The sequence below is a fragment of the Artemia sp. Qi Xiang Cuo genome, chromosome 16, assembly GCF_049724085.1.
Source record: "Artemia sp. Qi Xiang Cuo chromosome 16, ASM4972408v1, whole genome shotgun sequence".
Lineage (NCBI taxonomy): Eukaryota > Metazoa > Arthropoda > Branchiopoda > Anostraca > Artemiidae > Artemia > Artemia sp. Qi Xiang Cuo.
Window position 1 is genome coordinate 5749030 of NC_142809.1, and position 20896 is coordinate 5769925.

At 33.0% G+C, this 20896-nt stretch overlaps 1 protein-coding gene across 1 annotated transcript in view; it reads right to left on the reverse strand.

Annotated features, from left to right (window-relative positions):
- The window catches only part of LOC148942500 (uncharacterized), a 108011-nt gene extending 87468 nt beyond the window's left edge, over positions 1 to 20543 (reverse strand). Inside the window, exons 1-3 of the mRNA XM_089101977.1 lie at positions 20470 to 20543; positions 14737 to 14870; positions 4137 to 4269 (exon numbers count right to left, since the gene is read on the reverse strand). Coding sequence (XP_088958103.1) covers positions 4137 to 4269; positions 14737 to 14848 — 245 coding nt within the window. The 5' untranslated portion in view covers positions 14849 to 14870; positions 20470 to 20543. The remainder of the gene's footprint in view (positions 1 to 4136; positions 4270 to 14736; positions 14871 to 20469) is intronic.
- Between the last annotated feature and the right edge of the window lie 353 nt (positions 20544 to 20896).

Consider the following 20896-nt stretch of genomic DNA (forward strand, 5'->3'; position numbering starts at 1 on the left):
AATCTAGGATAAGCCTTTGTTAGGATTGTATAAAAATGATGTTCAGAATCTCCTACAGCTACTAGTGCTTTTGAAATTCTGAACATCATTTTTATACAATCATAGGCAGCGCGCTAGCGCTGCCTAAGTAAAGAACGATGTGGGCACAATGTGTTTTTGTTTTTTTTTCTCCACCCGGGCACTTCGTATTGAAGGAGTTGTCGTAGAAACTTGATTTCTACGATTTCTGATGTCGTAGAAACTTTGTTTTTTTTTTCTCCACCCGGGCACTTCGTATTGAAGGAGTTGTCGTAGAAACTTGATTTCTACGATTTCTGATGTCGTAGAAACGTTGATTTGAGTTAATTATGAGGTATTTTGGGATGAAAGCATTTATGGCTTTTTAGTGGTAATAAAAATAAATTTATTTACAAAATATAAAAAAGAGTCGAAACACCATCCTAGTCTTCCTCGGGAATTTATTTTTCCTTTTACACCATAAAATAGCAGGAACCGTAACTTTTGCCACTTTTCTCCCTTTTATTTACCCACTTTAACAACTTTTTTTTTTTTGTCTTCTTAACAACATATATATATATATATATATATATATATATATATATATATATATATATATATATATATATATATATATATATATATATATATATATATTATATATATATATATATATATATATATATATATATATATATATATATATATATATATATATATATATATATATATATATATATATATATATATATATATATATATTTATTTTTATATTTTTTTTTTTATTTTTTTAAAATTTTTTTTTTTTTTTTTTTATTAGTAGTTTTAATAAACTTGTCTTTTTTTTTTTTTTTATTATTTTTAAGGGGTTATATATAAGGAGGGTTCAGTAGTTTGTTTTATTTTTCTATGTTTTGTATAAGGACTTTTGAAATTATCAAAGGTATTATTTGTTTTTTTGAAAACAGGGAAGGAGTGATCGGATTGAGCTGAAATTTCGAGGACAAGCTTAGAGGGTTCAGTAGTTTAGAGGGTTCGAGGGTTTAGACATGCTAGTTACAAGGTCAACCCTTGCACAAGGTCAAGTTACAAGGCCGATACTTCCTATTTATGGAATCCTAGGATTTTCATTTTGAAAATTTATCAATTTGGTTCTGAGTATCGGCACCAATTCAAAAGAATGTGAGGAGGGGAGGAGAAAAGAAATTTTTCAAATGTTTTTGATGAGGAATGAAAATAAAGTAATTTTTAAATCTAGGATGGGAGCTTTTACAAGTAGTGTTGCTACTTTTATACCAGTTTTGATACTTTGAAGAAGGTTTGATTTTTTTTTAAAGTTTGATTTTGAAATAAGGAATTTTTAAAAATTTTGAAACTTTTTGCAATCAAAACGAACAAAAATTAATTAAAAAAATAAAATCATATTATCTACCGAGCGTGAAATTACCACAAATCAGCATCGATAAATAAATGAAACCCAAAACGAACAGAAATTACAATAAATAACTGAATCGAACTCAAAACGAGCAGAAATTAACTTGAGTAGGGCTCAAAACTCCTATGCCTTCCCAAGGCTAGAAAATAATTTGCACTCTACTGAAAAAAATACAAATGGAATTTACATTTTCAGTTTAATATACATATACTGATATTTAGCAATCAAATTGTTAATTTTATTTTATTTCTTAAAGTTATAAAAGTAAAAAAATTTATATTTTGTCAGTAAAGTGCAAATTATGTTCTGGTCTTGGGAAGGCATAGGGGTTTTGAGCTTTTTCAGTAAATTTAATAATGTCGGGGGTCCATACTGTTATATTTCCATTGAATAAAATATAAAGCTTTGCAATGATTATGTTGCTCGTTTGCAATGTTACAAGAGCTTGTTAAATTACAATTTATCTTATTGGTTTTTCCTGTTGGCTGTAATATGTCAGTGATGTCAAGTTTGTTTGATCCGGGAAAATTGGCTCTACCTTGAAAAAGAAGCCGACTAAGCCGTGTGTGTCAGTAATTTCTCAAAGGTTTGGTGAATAAACCATTATTGAAGATAGGTAATTTGACCAACTTAAGATTTTGTTTGATTAAGCCACTTGTAATGTTTGTTCTATTTACCAAAGCCGTTCTTACAACTACTCATTCGATCATAGCATCTTTGGCTTTTAAAGAGCGGGCTTAATGCAGGGTTGCCACCCACTGGCATCCAAAAAGAGTGCAAATACTAATACTACTACTAATAACTCATCACAGCACCAAGCCGCCTGAGGCCAATACAGCTACGCACGCTCCTCGTCCATCCCAATCTATTTAAAGATTGGGCAATTTGTTTTCCCATCAAGGCCAAAAAACAGTGATTTTTGCTCAAAAAGAGTGCAAGTCAAAAAATTTGCACCCACACGGCTGCCAAGCCTTGCGCATCACCTCTGAGGTATGAAAGTGTACATTTCAAATGAAATGTGTGCAAGTTGATTGCCCTGTTCCTTGGGTTAATTACACTTCTGACGATGTTACCAACTACTGATGTTCAAGGTGAATGAAAACTAACACCCAAAAAGAGTGATTTTCACTCGAAAATTGTGCAAGTTGGCAACCGTGGCTCAACGTCATAAGTGCCATTCTGTGGGGAGTATTGTTAAAGAGCGGGAGCTATATACATGACGTTGCTTGTAGGATGGAAATTCGGTATTGCTGTCCTGAATTATGATCGTTTCAGATAAGAACTATCTATAGCGCTTTTGAGTGACTATGTATGGATCATTAAACAGAGAAAAAAAAATAGCTCTCATTCACTATATCACTACATATTTTTAGACTTTACTAGGTAGCTCTTAAAGTTCGTTAGAAATAAACGAAAAGAAAATCCTTTCGCCTAACAAATATTTTTTCTAACAATCTTAAGAACGACCTATTAAAACTTGGTTATGTAACGATATGTCGAAAGAAAGCCATTCTTTTTTCTCCATTTATTGATGCAACAGTTAGATTACCTTAACTTTAATTTATTTTCCGCATTCAAGAAGCCTTAATTATTTTGTACATTGCATAACATAAAGTGAGTTAAATAAACTATATAAAAATATTTCTTACTTTTCATTAGATGTCAACATGTTACTAAGGCTTTGGCTTTTTGTTGTAAATAAATCAACACATTTTCCGAACACTAGGTGACCTTGAATTGGGAAATACCCTATATAAAACAAGACAAAATTTTGTTCTGAAAAAAATAGCTATCATGGGTCCAGATGGGCCAAATTCACACATAAATGTCAAAAGAAACATATCAAAAAAAGAAAAAAAATATGCTAAAATAGGTCAGGAAAAAAAATAAATACGAAATGATGTGGTTAAGGTTGATATTTTTAACAGAAGGAATTGCATACCTTTAAAAAACTTAAGGTTGATTTCATATTCCAGTAGTGACTAGAATCTCAAACTGTTCTTGGAAACAGGGCCGTCCCGAGGCCCCCCCCCCAACTTTTTTCGCATTCGGTAACATTTTCGTCGAAGGAGAAAATTTCGGCAGAAATTTTGTTAAATCAGCCGAAATTTAGCAAAATTCTTGATTTCTGCAGAAAATTGGGAATAAATCAGGTAGCGATTCGGTAAAATTTACGAAGATCCCCCCCCCCCAAATAAAATGAGCCTCGGGACGTCGCTGCTTGCAAAAGAAAAATTTAATCTCGTTCAAACTTAGAATTTTGATATCAAATTCAGCTTGATTCAGTTCAACTTAAATGCTGAAACATTTAAAATTCTGGCCTTTTTTTTCTTTTTTTTGCTGAAGTGTAAAGAAAAGAGAAGAAATATCCACTTATTCAAAACTTACAGTTCCCTCCTGTTTATAAACCAAAAAATAAATCAAACTTATTTTACTTGAATTTGCACTTTTCTTCCCTACATTTTTTATTTTCTGTTTTCTTGTTTTGCAGTTCTTTTTTGCATCTTATATGACGAAAATTTTTCCGCTTTGTTAGTGTTTTTTTTTACCTTTTTACTCGAAAAAGTGAATTTCATGAATTTTTAGTATTCTTTTTTCGCTAAAAATGCATGTCTACATATACTTCACAAATTTGTAAATTTCCCTGAAGCCTTGAATACAAAGTAAAGGAGCATAATGGAGCTTAATTTTTTTTTTTTTTTACCGTTGATTCCTTTTATCCTTAACTCTGACAATGGGTTTTGGACTAGCTTCGTGATCCATTGTTGAAGCAAATTCTGTACCCCCTTGTAAATAAATCTGCTCATCTTCGACTGTAGGCTGCAGTCCAGTATTATCTGAAATACAATTAAGGCTTTATAAACACTATTATCCAGTCTCAAATATTTTACCTGGGTCCAGAATTAGACCCTTATTGGCCCTATGCACTAAAAGAAATATGATGCCCTTCCAACGCAAATACATATGAACAAAAACAAATCATAGATTTGTTTTTACTATCCTGATCCTAAGGGAAGGAGGGAGGTCAGTCTCCTTGGCTAAAACCAACAAAAGGTTGCCCCCCCCCTCCCAGATTTGGAAAATACCTTTTTTGGCGTTTCTGCTGAAAAAATATTGTATTTAATTTAAAAAAACAACAAAATCGACTACCCTAGATTCAGAGAACACATCTCCCCAGCTTTTTAAAATACATCCACCCACCCCCCTTCTCCATCTTCCCTTCATTTTCGAGAATTGATACCCCTGGTGGGGGGTTAAAAGAATATAAAGATCTTAGTAAAAAAAAATATACAAACAGTATGTCCAAAATTGATAAAATAAACTTTACGTGGTGAGTGCTAAAAGGTGGATGGGGAGGAAAGAGTGGAAGGAGATTCAATTATTTAACGTATAAATTATGTACAGAGAAAAATTGATGAATATTATCTCCAGAAGTTGACCTACATATAAGGAGTTACTTTGAAGAAGCTGAAATTATTATTATTATTATATTTTTCTTATTTTTTTTTTATTTTTTATTATATTATTTTTATTATTTTTTTATTTTTATCATTTATTATATTATATTTTTATTATTATTATTACTATATTATGCTTATTATTATTATAATTATTATTATTGCTGAAATAAATATAATATTCGAATATAACATATTCATCATATTTTTCCCAACTTTTTAGATATGCAAGAATTTGTACTAATTACATCGATTTCAAAAATAGGTGTAAAATACTTACCAATAAGCTAATTGTGAGAGGTTTTTCTGCCAATAAACTTGCTTGGCAATTTAAAAGCTTTGTTTTCAATATAATCAACTTTTAAATAAGTATAATAAAAGTTATCAAGATATTTTGAATGATATTTTGTAGTAACCTGTTGGATGAATAATTTTTCTCTTCTGGTATATTTTTGGAGTTTAGAGTTGGTTTCGAGACATGCAGATAAAGAATAAACAATTCGTAGGAATTGAGTGAAGGTGAAAAGGTTCTGGTGGATAGTGCTGATTTTGCTCTATTTTGGACTTGATTTTCGGATTGGATATACTGTTTTGTCCTAGGTGATTAAATGGATGAGTAAGACCTTGTTCAAGTGCTCATTTATTTCAGTTACTAAATTAGGAAGACAGTTTTTTTTAGCCGAATAATTACCTGTAATACATTATATATATATATTATATATATATATATATATATATATATATATATATATATATATATATATATATATATATATATATATATATATATATATATATATATATATATATATATATATATATATATATATATATATATATATATATATATATATATATATATATATATATATATATATATATATATATATATATATATATATATATATATATATATATATAATAATAATAATTTATTTTTGACCCACTAACAATTATAAAAAAGTGGAGTAACAAAAGAAAATAAAAAGTAAAGACATACAAAAACAAAACACATGCAAAATAATATCAATATAAATAATACAAATCAAAACAATCGCACAAGAGGATGAAAAGGACCCAACCGCTTGCAGGCCTCATGTTTTAACTTGGAGTCCAACTTGTTATATGACGTCAATATATCAGTTGCATTAAACATTTGAATAATCTTACGGTTTCTATACCAACGAGGCAAATATAAAAGATATTTACAATAACGGAAATACAAAACTCTAATATCCTGCATATCATTATTATTAAAAAATGGGCGCAAACCTGATAGAAAAAGAATGGAATGGTCACAATACGTAGAATATAGTTTAGCCAATGCCTTACGAGAATGTCGGTCACGATTTGGAACAATTTTAGCATAACCTGCTTTAAGCTTATTCTTAATATCTGCAAGTGCACTAGCACGGATAGCTGAAATAAAAGAGCAGATACTAATCCCGAGCCAGCGCAACGCAGGAGCCAGCTTAACTGAAAAAGAACTACAGCACAAATCACTACTTGAGTTATTAGCATTGAAAACTAAATATTCACATTTTTCAGCATTAAGCACGAGGCCAATTTTTTCCAAAAGCTTAGAAACAAACTGGGTAGACTTAGCTAGGGTGAATTTTGAACGGCTAATAAGTAATAAATCATCTGCATAAGCAATATAAGATAAATTAAATATATATAATGTATATATATATATATATATATATATATATATATATATATATATATATATATATATATATATATATATATATATATATATATATATATATATATATATATATATATATATATATATATATATATATATATATATATATATATATATATATATATATATATATATATATATATATATATATATATATATATATACAATTACAACTCAGTGCCAGAGCACAATAGTAGAAAATATTCATAATTATTGAGGTACTTCTATGAGAACACAAAAGCAACTGCCGAAAATAATAGAATGAATTGAAAATAAACTTAATTATTCTGTCAAGGTCCTATGGTAGTGCAGTGTGTTTGAGCTCAGCTTGGTAATACAGGACCCAAGGTTGGAACTTCGATGTAGCAACATACTGCAGGGCCAACACAAGGACCTTAGTAGTCAAAAAGCATCATTAATTTGATGCAATACAATAAAAATTATTCTGTTGAGAAATAGTTTTTTTGTTGGCATCGTTTTGAGTGGATTTTATACATATGCTGATATCTGTACCTTAAAATTGATTTTTGATTTCTTAAAGTTATAAAAGTCAAAACATTTAGAAGAACTTTTTCAGTAAAGTACAAATTATATTCTGGCTTTTAATCTCAAACGTAGATCACGAAATGGCTATCTCAAAATTTTGATTGGATATGTTTGGGGAAATGGTGGGCGTGAGAGGGGGGTACGTTGCCCTCTAATCACTTTTGACTATTAAAAAGGGCACTAGCCCTTTCAATTTCCAATCAAATGAGCCCTTTTTGAAGTTACTATGAAAAACCTTTCTATAAAAACCTTATATGCCCCCAAGGACATAACTTACAACCCTTGCCCTGAGGGGTGTGGGGTTATCATCCTCAAAGACCTAATTTCCAGAACTTTCAACTACATTGAACAAAATGGCTACCTAAAAACTTTGATTGGATGTGTTTGGGGAAATATTGAGCGTGAGAGAGGGGTTAGTTGCCCTCCAATCACATTCAACTATTACAAAGGGAACCAGCCAATTTAATTTCCAATTGAATGAGCCCTTTTTTAAGTTTCTACAAGAATGCTTTCTATAAAAAACCTTATATGCCACCAGGGCATAACTTACAACCCTTGCCCTGAGGGCTTTGGTGGGAGTGTCATCCTCAAAGATATAATTTCCAGATCTTTCACCTACGTTGAACAAAATGGCTATCTCAAAATTTTGATTGGATGTGTTTGAGGAAATGGTGGGCGTGAGAGGGGGAATAGTTGCCCTTCAATCACCTTCAACTATTAAAAAGGGTACAAGCCCTTTCAATTTCCAACTGAATGAGCCCTTTTTGAAGTTTCTACAACAATGCTTTCTATAAACACCTTATATGCACCCAGGGCATAACTTAAAACCCTTGCCCTGAGGGATGTGAGGGGAGTGTCATCTTCAAAGACATAATTTCCGGACCTTTCAACCCCGTTGAACAAAACGGCTACCTAAAAAATTTGATTGGATGTGTTTGGGGAAATGGTGGGCAAGAGAGGGGGGTTAGTTGCCCTTCAATCACCTTCAACTATTAAAAAGGGCATCAGCCCTTTCAATTTCCAATCAAATGAGCCCTTTTTGAATTTTCTACAACAACGCTTTCTATAAAGGCCTTATATGCCCTCAGGGCATAACTTACAACCCTCGCCCTGCGGGCTGTGGAGGGGTTGTCATTCTCAAATACCTTATATCCAGAACTTTCAACTACATTGAACAGATTGGCTATCTCAAAATTGGGATGTGTTTGGGGAAATGGTGGGCCTCCACCATTTCCCCAATCACTTTCAGGGAAATAGTTGCCCACCAATCACTTTCGACTATTAAAAAGGGCACTAGCCCTTTTAATTTCCAATCAAATGAGCCCTTTTTGAAGTTTCTACAACAAGGAATTCTATAAAAACCTTATATACCCCCAGGGAATAACTTACAACCCTTGTCCTGAGGGTTTTGGGGGTTGTCATCCTCAAAGACATAACTTCTGGACCTTTGAACTATATAGAAAAAAATGGATATCACAATATTTTGATTGGATGTGTTTGGGGAAATGGTGACTGTGGCAGGGGTATTAATTGCCCTCCAATAACTTGACTATTAAAAAGGGCACAAGCCCTTCTAATTTCCAATCAAATGAGCCCTTTTCGAAGTTCATACTCTAGCATAAAGAGCAAAGTGTTGAAGAGGAAGCAATCACCCTCAGATACGTAGTAATTTTTGTTTGTTTTAGGTTTTAATGTTGCTCCTTAATTTCAGTTGAAAAAATTGTTTTTTTTTTTAATTTAATTTCTGATTGTTTTCAAATGATGCAATCCTTAAGTCTTAAAAGATGCAATCATTAGTCTCAGTGATAAAAGTATTTAACAAAAACAAATTTGTGGGTCTCCTTACATTCAGTTGAAAAAAACTTGTTTTTTTTATTTAATTTTGAATTGTTTTTAAATGATGCAAGGAAATCCAGCTTCACCTCCATAGAAAAATCCCCCCTCCCCATGGAAAGATCCAATAGACAAATCAATCCTGGTAAAAAATTACCCCAAACAATTACCATTAACATGTTCATGCACAAAATTGAGTCAGGAAAGAGAAAGTAGGACAAATAAAAATAATTTGTATAGGAGTTCTGGCAAATTCCCACTGTGTAAAATTTCTCCTGAAAAGTTCACCCCCTAAAACTTCCTTCCCATCGAAAATTCTTCCCATAGAAAATCCCCCTAGCAGATAATTTAGCCCCCCCCCTAAAAAAAAACGCATGCATACTTCTCAATAACAAATACAATATATAAATAATGGGCAAAATTTTATAAATTTAAAGAAATTTCCCCAGGGGCTGTAGGAGATCATATTATCTCCAAAGGCATAGTTATTGCGCCTTTCAACTATGTTGAACAAAATGAACAAATAAACACGCATCCGTGATCTTTCTTCTGGCAAAAATTACAAAATTCAACATTTTAGCACATGGAAGCTTGAAACATCTACAGTAGGGTCCTCTGATAGGCTGAATCTGATGGTGTGATTTTCAATAAGATTATTTGACTTTTAAGGGGTGTTTCCCCTTTTTCTGAAAATCAGGCAAACTTTCTCAGGCATTTAGCCTTTGATGGGTATCACTAGACTGAATAAATGTCATATATTTTGGAATCAGTATAATAGGCCAATTATTTTGATATATCTATTGGTATGAAAAGTTATTGGTTCTTAGAGTTTCAGTTACCATTGAGCCACATTGCTCCTTACTTACAGTTTTTGGTACCATGAACTGTTTGGCTAAAAAACTAAAATACATAATACTAAAAAAAAAAATACAATTTTTGATACTTCATTTTTATGTACAAGATGATGCAACACACATAGCTTTTGACAGGGTATAATGTAACATTTGAATGACTCTGCTGCCTCATCTTCTGTCATTTGTTTTTTACTAGATCCAATAAAAGAAAGCCAAAGGCTTCTCCTGTGAGTCATGTTGTGAGTTTGATGTATTCTAAGAGAAACAATGGAGTGTTGTTTAAAATTTGAAGAGGCGTAATTTGAACAGAAATAAGTTCTGTTGCCATTTTTAAGTAGCAAAAAGGATTGTGCTACAGCAAATGCCCTTTTGTGCTAAAAGCAACAATTTTGCCCCTAAAGAGGCGAACAAAGTTTTGCATGTCCAGCAAGATAAGGTGGTATTGAACCTCCTGTAGAAAATCTTTCTGGTGGTGTTGCAAGGTTATGATCTGACATCCCAGTTCAGTCTTGGCCCAGTCTCAATGAACTTCTTTCCTGAAGGCTTTTAGGGTTTGAGACTGGACAGTGGCTTAAGATAGGCTATTCCAGAGTGGGATGGAACAAACTGAGAAGAGCTCTTTGTGCTCTTGTTTGATGCAATGGGTGGCCTGCAGCTTATTGGTGTGTCCTCTTGTGGGGATTGAGAGGGATGAGGAAAAAACATGACTTAAGAGGTTATTTTCTAGCAACTTTCAAACAGTTATTATGTCTTTTCTTTTCCTGCAGCATACAAAAGTAGGTAGTTTGAGTGAATTTAGATGCTCTTTGTAGGATTTGTCTTGTAATGCAAGGATAAGCTTTGCTGCCCTTCTTTGAGCACTCTCAAGTACCTTTGCATCAATCTTATAGTGGGAAGAAGCTAGGGTCATACCAAATTCTAGATGAAGACAGACCATAGCTTTATACAGTTTCATAGTCAAACATGGCTTCCTGGTGGTGAATGTTCATTTTATGAGCCCAAAAGCTTGGTTTGCTTTTGACACTTGAGTTGGAAGTGGCAGTGAAATTTTAAACTCATTTTCAAATATCACCCCAAGTCCTTCTCATCAGTGACTGCCTCAAGCTGAGCATCTCCTATGCAATATGAACACTTTGGATTGTTTCATCCAAGATGTATTGATTGAAAATTCTGGGATAGTCAGTTGATTTAGAAGTAAATAAAGAGTTATATATTGAGCTTCCCAGTTTCATGGACAGTAAATACATGGAGTGGTCTAATTGTTCCAAAATAAGCAGATAGTCCATAAAAAAACAAACAGCTAATTTTAAAATTTGTTTCAGGCCACCCCACATCCTGCAAGGAGTTATATACAAGTTGTGTGTATTATTGTTTTGAGTAGTCATGTTAGGGTCATTCATAATCTGTGTTCAACCATGCTGCTCTAGCATACTCTAATTTGAGTAGAATATTTTAGTTATAACACATACATAAATAAATGTCACAAAACAGTGCACATGCCTGGTGGCATAATTTAGCACTGAAAATATAGCCAACAAAAATACACAGCCATTTTCTAACTAAATTTTACAACAACAACAAAAAAAACATAGCAAACAAAATGCTTGACTTGTTGTAAGATATTTCTTCACCAGTCTTAGAAAATTTTGCTTGTTACTGTATTCTCAAACTGATGCTGGAATTGAGTTCCAGATTTTTGACCCAGTGTGACAGATGCTGAATCCCACTCTTGATGTCAGGCAAATTTTGCACAAAAAGTCAAAACAATGTGTATTAGGATAATTATGAAATTGAGAATTAGTTTGAAAAATGCTGGAGAAATTTACAGGTAAATTACTATATTGATAATCATGACAAATACTAGATATAGAAATTAAATTAAGTTGGTCCAAAGAATAAATTCCTGAAGTCCCATATAGGTGTCAAACTGAAGATCTGCAATCAACATTAAAAAGAATCCCCTCTGCTTTATTCTGAAGTATTTTGAGAGATTTGAAAACAGATGAAAAGGTAAATGCCCAAACCAAAATATAAATATATGTAAGATTTCATAAACAAGGTAGGGAAAAGATGAACACACTATTTGATACCTTTTTACACTCTTTCCAAAAATAATAATTGTTTAACTTGGATATGCACCACCTCTCCCTCCTTATGGTCCCATACATAACCCTAGGATATTGGTTTCTAAAAGATTAATAAAAAACAGACACTTTAACAACAAAATTCAAATTCTAACAACAATTCAAATTCTAATTCTAACAAAATTAAAAACTCTAACTTTATAATGGAGCATGTTTTATTAATCATATTACTATGACTATTTTCATTGTTATCTACATATGTTATATAACTGTTAAATATTATTTGATATCAATCATGATTGGAATTTTTTTTACAGATATAGGTCCAATGGTTTGACAGGTAAAAACCCCATTCATAAAGAAAACAAAGCATCATTAAATATCATACAAAATGGCAATACTAAAATAGATTGTTGAGTTTATTGAATTGGCTGTTAATCAATGTATGTAGAATATATAGTAAGGAAATGATTTGTAATTGTTTGGTGTGTTTTTAACCACTTTAGGGTAATTTAAAGGGCTTTAAATATGATTTGCAACTTAAAATTACAGGCCTACCTTAATTTTAAGCTTTAAATTTCTTTTTCATTGGCTTTAGTTTTTCAAAATGTAATTCTTGTAATTTCAGTGGAATTTCAAACAATATCAAAGGGTTTTTCCTAAAATTTGTAGTTTATGAAATTATTTAGCCATATTATTTATATTTAAATGTAAATTTTCTTCATTGCTGTCAGTTATATAGGAAATGTGGCATCTACCAAGGTAAATTTGCAGGTTTAAACATAATATAGCTAGGCTGAAAGTTAATACATCACTTGTTGCCTTTTTTATAGTCTTTCACAATTCAATGATTGTTTCTGGGACATTTTGAGCCATTTATGGGGATAAAACAATCCACAATGGGCCTTACCAAAAGCTTAAAAAAAACCTCTAAAAAAAATGTCTAGTGAGAAAAATTGACATATGCCGTAAATTCCAGAATGGTAATTATTTTTCTTTGTCTTATTAGTAAGAGAATATTTTGAAAACAAAAATCAGAGATTTTTAGAAGAACCTGAAACCCCTAAAAATGACATCATGGCAAAATTGATGTCATTTTTGAGGGGTTTCATGGTCATTTAAAATTTCTGCAACTTTTTTACAGCCTAGCCTAACATCATTTTACTAGTAGGACTAATGACATTAATAGCCTAATTACTACTTGTGAGTCAGCTACAAATGGCAATTTTCTTCTCCCTAACCAGATTTGTTTAGAAACACATTTCTAACCTTTTGTTTAGACTACTATGACCTATTTTGAGCTCTTTTAGCCTATTAAGGGATTGAAATGAAATTTGTACCAGAAGCATTTATTGAACTGTGAAAGAGCATAAAAATAGGCAACAAGTAGACAAGCCTATGCTAATGTTTTCACTTTCATCCTTGCTTAATTATGTTGTAAAGTACCAATTTACCATGTTATTGCCTTGTGGATAGAGAAAGAGCAGATGTCAGTGCATTGAAATATTGGTACATTTCTAGGTGGTACTATAATTTAGCTTAGATGAAAGTGAAAATGTCATTTGATGCCTTTCTTATGCTCTTTTATATATGCTCTTTTAATATAATAATCATTTTTGTCAGAAAGGAATTTTACCCCCCCCCCCTTATATATATACCAATTCAGGGAATATTTGCACACTAGGGGGGTGGGGGTAAATTTTTTTCTGATGTAAATGAGAGGTAAGTTTAAAATTTCCCCTAACCCCCCTAATATGCAAATATATTCCCTGAATTGGAATATACCCTGAATTGTCAACTGCAAAGTTTTGAATTGCAAAATTCAGTGCTAGCCTAGGCTATTTTTGTCAACAGCATTTGAAAAATTTGAAATGGTAGGAAAATGGTTTATATTAGAGTTGCCTCATAAATGAGGTTTGAATTGTTATAAATAAGTATTTTTGGAATAGGCCTACATTAAGATTGAACAACTTCTTTATAAACTAGTGATAGCCTATGTTTTAACCACTTTTCAGTAAATTAAATAGTGGTGATAAATTCTTTGTGTGGTCACAAAAATGAAATACCTTTGGGACCTCTTTGAGGGCTCAAGATGCAAGTAGCCTAGCCCCAGGAGCAATTATTGAATTACAAAAGATCATTAAAAACACAACAAATGACATTTTCACTTTCATCTTAGCTAAATTATAGTGCCACCTAAAAATTTACCAAAATATCTTCCTGGGAGATAATTAGGTCAATATCTACGAAATCATATTATTGAGTTAGTAATAAAGTGAATTCACCATTTGATTCCTTTTTTTATGCTGATTACAAATATAATAATCATTTCTATGGGAAATGAATTTCAGCCCCCCCCCCCCCTATATAGGCTATACCTAACCTAACCCTGAAGTGGCCTATATGGGGGGGGGGCTGAAACTCATTTCCAATAGAAATGCTTATTATATTCGTAATCAGCATAAAAAAGGCATCGAATGGTGTATTCACTTTTGTCCTAACTCAATAATATGATTTTATAGATATTATTGATTTTATAGATATAATTGATTAATATAGATTTATATAGATTAGATTAATATAGATTAGATTAGAATAATATGATTTTATAGATATAATTAAAGGCCTGGATAGCATATAGGCTATTCCTGGAATGCCTGTTCACCTAACTCAAGCACTCTCCAAGGTAGCAAAACGCCCCTAAACTAGAATTTCACCAAAACATCATAATTCTTTGCCTGTGGTGCAAATATTTGCCTAGTATGCTACAAATAAATCTGAATGGCTAGAGAAATTCTACTTGGCAAGACAGACTTACCCGTCCTGGAACTAAAAGCATTTCTGATTCTAGTAACTCTAGCCCTGCTCCTTCTTGAACTGAGCTCATATTCAGTTTCTAAATCTTCTTGGCTCACGGAGCTTGACTCCATGTTCAATTGGGAGCTTTTAATCAGACTACTTCTTCTTCTTCTATTTAACAGCAGGCGGGCTTTTCAGTAAAACTATTTAGCCCTTTTCCTTCTGCTTCACTCTGTGGGCTACAGAGCTACTGGCTTGATTGCCTCATATTTATTAGATATATTCAGATATCTTTCAGCAGATCTTTCTGACTCTAGGAGTTCAAATATAAGATGATAGATGTCGATTTCTATGCTCTGTGTGCAGGTATAGTTGGCTAGGCTCTTGACTGATAGTGGGATTTTGTGGTGTTTGAAGTATTTTAACAGTTTAGAAAGCAAGGTATGTTGTGCAGACGTCAGCATATTACATTCAAATAGGCAATGGTCAATTGTTTCATTATTCATATTACAATGCCTGCAAAGAGGGGACAGGGGAAATGAACCACTTGAATTAGAAATCTTATATGAGAATGCAAGGAAATTTAGTCCATTTGTTCCAGAACGAATTCTATGATAAATTTTAGAAAGATACTTATTGGGAAAGGGGGAAAGGATAGGATTAATCTTATTAAAATTAATATCTGATAGCCTCCATCGGTAAATATCTCTAATTGGGATTGGTCTCCCACTTGGCTGGTCAATATTTATAGCATTTTTTGCTATTTCATCAACCTGATGATTACCACTTATGCCAGAGTGGCTAGGAATGTACTGAAAGTAAGTGTTTGTGCCACTTGAAGCAAGATTATCAATAATACTGAGACAATGATAAGTGTCAATGTCCAACTTATATTGAGGAGCTGAGGCCAGCAACTCAAGGCTTGATAAAGAGTCGGAATAGATGATAATATTATTCAATTTTTCAATCAAAGATTGGTTTTGCTTAAGGTGTTCTAATGCCATGATTATGGCATTTAACTCAGCAGACATTATAGATAAATTATTTAATAATCTCTCGCCCATTGCAATTTTCAGGTGAGGAAGGAAAACACCACTTGCAACCTTCTCATTCATTTTTGACCCATCAACAAATATTTGGAAGTGATTTTTATAGGTAATTGTATTAAGTTCTACAAATTTTTTCTGAACAAAAGCAATGGGGGTTAAATCTTTATTCCATTTTGAAAATTCAGTATTTATTATGGGAAATGACCAATTCCATGGAGGGGATTGGGGGAAAGTAGGTGCAATAGACTTTGCTGGTACAGGGAACTTCTTTTGAATATTGGCATACTCATCTGCAATACCTCTATACATGGCTGGATTTCTTAACCAATTATGTAATGTGTGTGAGCTATTTCATTCAATTTTTGTAAGATGTTTTATCAAGAGAAAGCTACGTCTATCTTTTATTGTTGTTAATCCACTCTCCATAAGCAGAAACTTGGTGCTTGTGGGTTTCCTAAGACCAAATATGAGACGTATTGTATCATTTTGTGTTGTTTCAATGTTTTGCATCTGGGTCTTTGCACATGCACCATATACAATGAGCCCATAGTCAATATGGGGTCTTATATGTGATTTATAAAACTGGAGTAAGGTTTTCTCCTTACAACCCCAGGGTGTGGAAAGAAGTCTTTTTAGTATATTTGCTTTTCTATAACATTTTTTTATTGTGTTTGAAATGTGGAGGTGGAAATTAAGTTTTTGGTCAAGCATGAGACCTAGGTAATTAATATTATTATCTTCTGGAATAGTTGTTTTATTTAGAGTTAGTTTTGCATTAATATGGTTTTGCTTCCTGTGAAATTGGATTATTTTTGACTTGGTGGGTGCAATGGGTAAATCTGAATGTTGAGAGAATTTTTCAAACTGGAAAAGTGACTTTTGCAGATTTGACTGTGCTATCTGAAAGGTGTTGCCAGATGACCATAGCACCAGATCATCAGCATATTGTAGATTCGTGTGGGGTAGTTTCATGTCCCAGAGATATAGGGCAAATAGGAGGCAACTGAGGACTGCTCCCTGAGGTAGGCCTTTGGATATTGTCTTTTGGGGTGAAGAGGCTGAACCAACACAAATAATGAAACTTCGCACTTCTATGAAGGATTTAATAAAGGATACTAGCTTGGGAGGTACTCCAAGGTTTGCAAGTTTATTTAAAAGGATTTGGTGGTTCACATTGTCATATGCTCCTTCAAAATCAAGGAAAGCTGCCACTAGGATATTATTTTTTGAGAAAGATTCATTTATTGCATTTGTTAGCAAAATGAAAGCATCTGTTGAGGAGTGGTATTTCCTGAATCCAGTTTGAGTGTGTGGGATCATGTTATTTTTCTCAACAAACCAGAGGAGTCTGTGATAAATCATTTTCTCCATTATTTTCCCCATCACAGGTGTAATCATTATGGGCCTATAAGACTCAGGGTTATCTTTTGGTTTATTTTTCTTTAGGATTGGTAGGAGGGACGAACATTTCCATATATTGGGGAACCTAGAGGATGCCCAAGCGTGATTATAACAATTTAGCAGTTCTTGTTTGTATGAAGGTGTGAGATTCTTTATCCATGTAGGGTGTATATTGTCATAGCTGCTGCTAGTTTTGGACCTAATATGATGTATTGCATTATTCAATTCCTGGATTGAAAATGGATTAGTTATGTACTCGGATCCTGGGCGTGGTTGGTAACTAGGGTTCATAGGAATTGTGGACAGATTGCTTTGATTGTTTGATGTTAGCTTATTAACAAAAAGATTTGCAAATAGGTTAGCCTTTTCAATATAATTGTCATAATGGGTATTATTATTTATAATCTCATACAGGAGTGGGTTGGGAGAAGTCTTTTTCCCACATATGTGGCTTATGACTTTATGTATAATTGGCTCATGCGTTTCTCTGGAGAGATTATTTGCAAAATTATTCCAGTATTTATATTTAGCATCTATTATAGTCCTTTTTAGATTAGATTCTGCTTGTAATTTTTTTAAATATGTAGTAGGTGTTGGTTTTTTTATGAAGTCTGTCCTAGCTGCCTTTTTTATCTTCCATTTATTTAGGCACTCATTTGTCCACCATGCTTTAGGAATTTGTTTAGGGAATGTTTTCTTAGGTGTTGTCCTGGGGATAGCATGATTAGCTGTATTTATTAGTAAAGATGTCAAGTTTTCAGCATGTGTGTCAACTGTGGTGTTAGAAATGCATGAACTTTTGGTGGAAATTTTAATTTCATCATTTATCTTATTTTGGAAAATATACAAATTTGATTTAGTGTTTATATATTTGGAGGTATGAGATAAAGTTTCAGCAGGTTCATTTAGGGAGCAAACTATAGCAAAGTGGTCTGTACATAGACTATCAATTTTATTTATGTAAATTTTGTTCAAAAATTTAAAGACACAATTTGTAGGTCAATTGTGGAGAATTTGGCACTTTTGGGGTTAAAATATGTATTTAGGTTTGGAGGGGTAGCAACAGCTAATTCATTATTATTTGAAATCATATGCTCAATAAATTTACCAGCTTTATTTGCTGGTTTATTCCCCCACAAAAGGCTGTGGGCATTGAAATCACCACAAATAATGATGTTTTTTAACATATTAGAATTATTTATATAATTAAAGAAATCCTTGGCATCTGAAGGTTGGCCATTAGGGTTATCAAAGCTTATTATGTAGGTTTTTAAATTATTCAGCCAAACACTTATACCAATTACATCAACATCATTTTCAAAATCTGGAAAATTGATGCCACAAAATTTTATATTATTATTAACTAATAAAGCTACACCACCTCCTTTTCTCTCTGAAGATCTATCCTTTCTCAGGATAGTGTATCCCAAAGACTTAATTTGTTGATTTTGGGTTAAATGAGTTTCCTGGAGGCAAGCAATATTAATGGAATTATTATTCATAAATGATATTAGTTCATTTAGCTTATTTTCTGTGAGTGATCTTACATTCCATTGGAGTATTGATAAATGTTGTGTTGTTGATTTATTCTTCATATGACTGTGTATCAATGTTCAGCTTTGTTAAAAGTAAAGCAAGATCTTTTTTTGCTTGAATGAGCATATCATCTGGGATGTAGATTTTTGCCAATTCTGCAATAATTTTTGTTTTCTGTAGTTGATGTATGTTCATGGCCTGAACTGCATTACAGTTTAGAATGAATAAGCATATATTTGGGGATTGCATTTTTGGTTGTGCATCCTGTTTGTTGGTTAAGGGATTGATTCCGGGTAGTGTTTCTGGTTTGTTTCTTCTTGGGAGGGAGGGCCAGGCTGGCCTCATCTCACCGGAAAACAAGGCTTGCTGGCTTGGTGATTCCTTCTGATAGGGATTTGAGCTAGGGGGCTTAGAAGATATTGTTTTATATGGGGTGCTTGATGCATTTGGGGCATTTGACTTGGGGGTTTTGGTTGGTTTCATTACAGGCTTTATTTGGTATTGTTGGGCAGCATTTGCTTCCATTGCTGCAAAGGGGTATGGGATGGCCTTCTCTGTTGATATTTGGAGTGTTAGAGCTCTTTTCTTGTATGCAGGGCATAATGATTTATTTGTAGATTCATGTGGACCTTTGCAATTGATGCATGTAGGCTGGGTGTTTTTGCAAGTTGTCAGCTCTTTAGGATGGAAAGATTTACAATTACTACACTCTTGGAGAATTTCATTGCATTTGTTTGTCGTGTGTCCCAGTTTGAAACACTTCTGACACTGAATAGGCTTAGGTTCGTATTCCTTGTGTGGTTTGATTTGCCCAAATAGGAATAATTTTTCTGGGATATCAATTTTATCCTTTAGTGTGAATAAGAAGGATCTACTAGTTTTTAGGCCAGTAGAGTTAGGTTTTCCAAGTTGGGTAACATCCTCAACTGGGATTGTGTTTCCAGCCCTATCTGAGAGGCCTTCTTTTAACTCCTGAGTAGATATCTCTGGGGGAACATTATAAACTACAATTTTTGTTGGTGATTGTTTTGGGTTCCAATTAGATGCAATAATTGGGATATTCAGAAGGGATTTAAGGTTAATTATTGTATCTGCTGATTTCTGATCTTCTACAGCTATAAGCAGAGATCCATCACGGTTAATGTTAAGAGAGAACATTGATTTTAGCAATTTAAAAATTGCAACTCTTATTGCAGTGATCATTTTTGTTTCAAAGGGGGTAGTGGGTTTAATTTTAAGGTAAATTCGTAAGTTTTTGGAGGGAGGATCTTGGGCAGGGAGAGGGGAAATGCCTTTAATTGGGGAGATTTTTTTCCTTTTTTTAGAGCTTCTAGAGAGGACCTCTTGAAACCCATTATCATCATTTATGGTTGCATTAGGACCTACAGTTATCATTGTCCTATTCTCCGAATTGGAGCCATCATTAGAACTTTCAGATAATGTGCTTGACCAGCCAGGATGGGTATCTTTCACTATGGAATTTGATTTGGGATCTGGGGGGACGTTTTTTTTGGAGGACTTCTGAACATTGCCTATTCGAAATAGCTTTAAACACAAATATAAAACTAAAATAAGAAGGGAAAATAGATGATATCAAACCGTCTGCACTATACTATGGGAAGGATAAACACCACAGTATAGCCCTGAGGATGACTTGAGCAGGATAGGTTTGGCACAACTACTGATTAGAAGCGATAATAATCAAGAAAATATATTTAGATTTTCTTGTACGGTTGCTGCTGAACTCAACTGAACTCAAAACGAAAAGACTAGAGGCAAGGGTAAGCTTTTATATTCTTCTTCTTCTCGTAGCCATTAAAGTTTATGTTTATTTTTCCAGGATTTTGTTGGGCATGTTGGAGCAGAGGTAATGGTTCGTTACACAATGCGGAAATTCACGCAGATTTAGCAATCCGTGCGGAAATTCCGTCCGTTTTTGTGCTAGAAAAATCTCTAGCTTTCCGCAACGTTTTGGTCAAATCAGGACGGAATCTTGGCAAGATTTTTAAGTGAATAAAATCATGAGTATGGATTATCAAAAACCACACGATCTTATAACTTCGGTTCTAGGCTACACCCAGCTTCTATGATCCTGCGCACACAGGCTATAAGAAAACTAAGAAAAACGATGTCATTTGGCTCTCTATTGTTCAACAGCTTTCAGAATAGGGTAAGAACATAGGTCATGCTGTT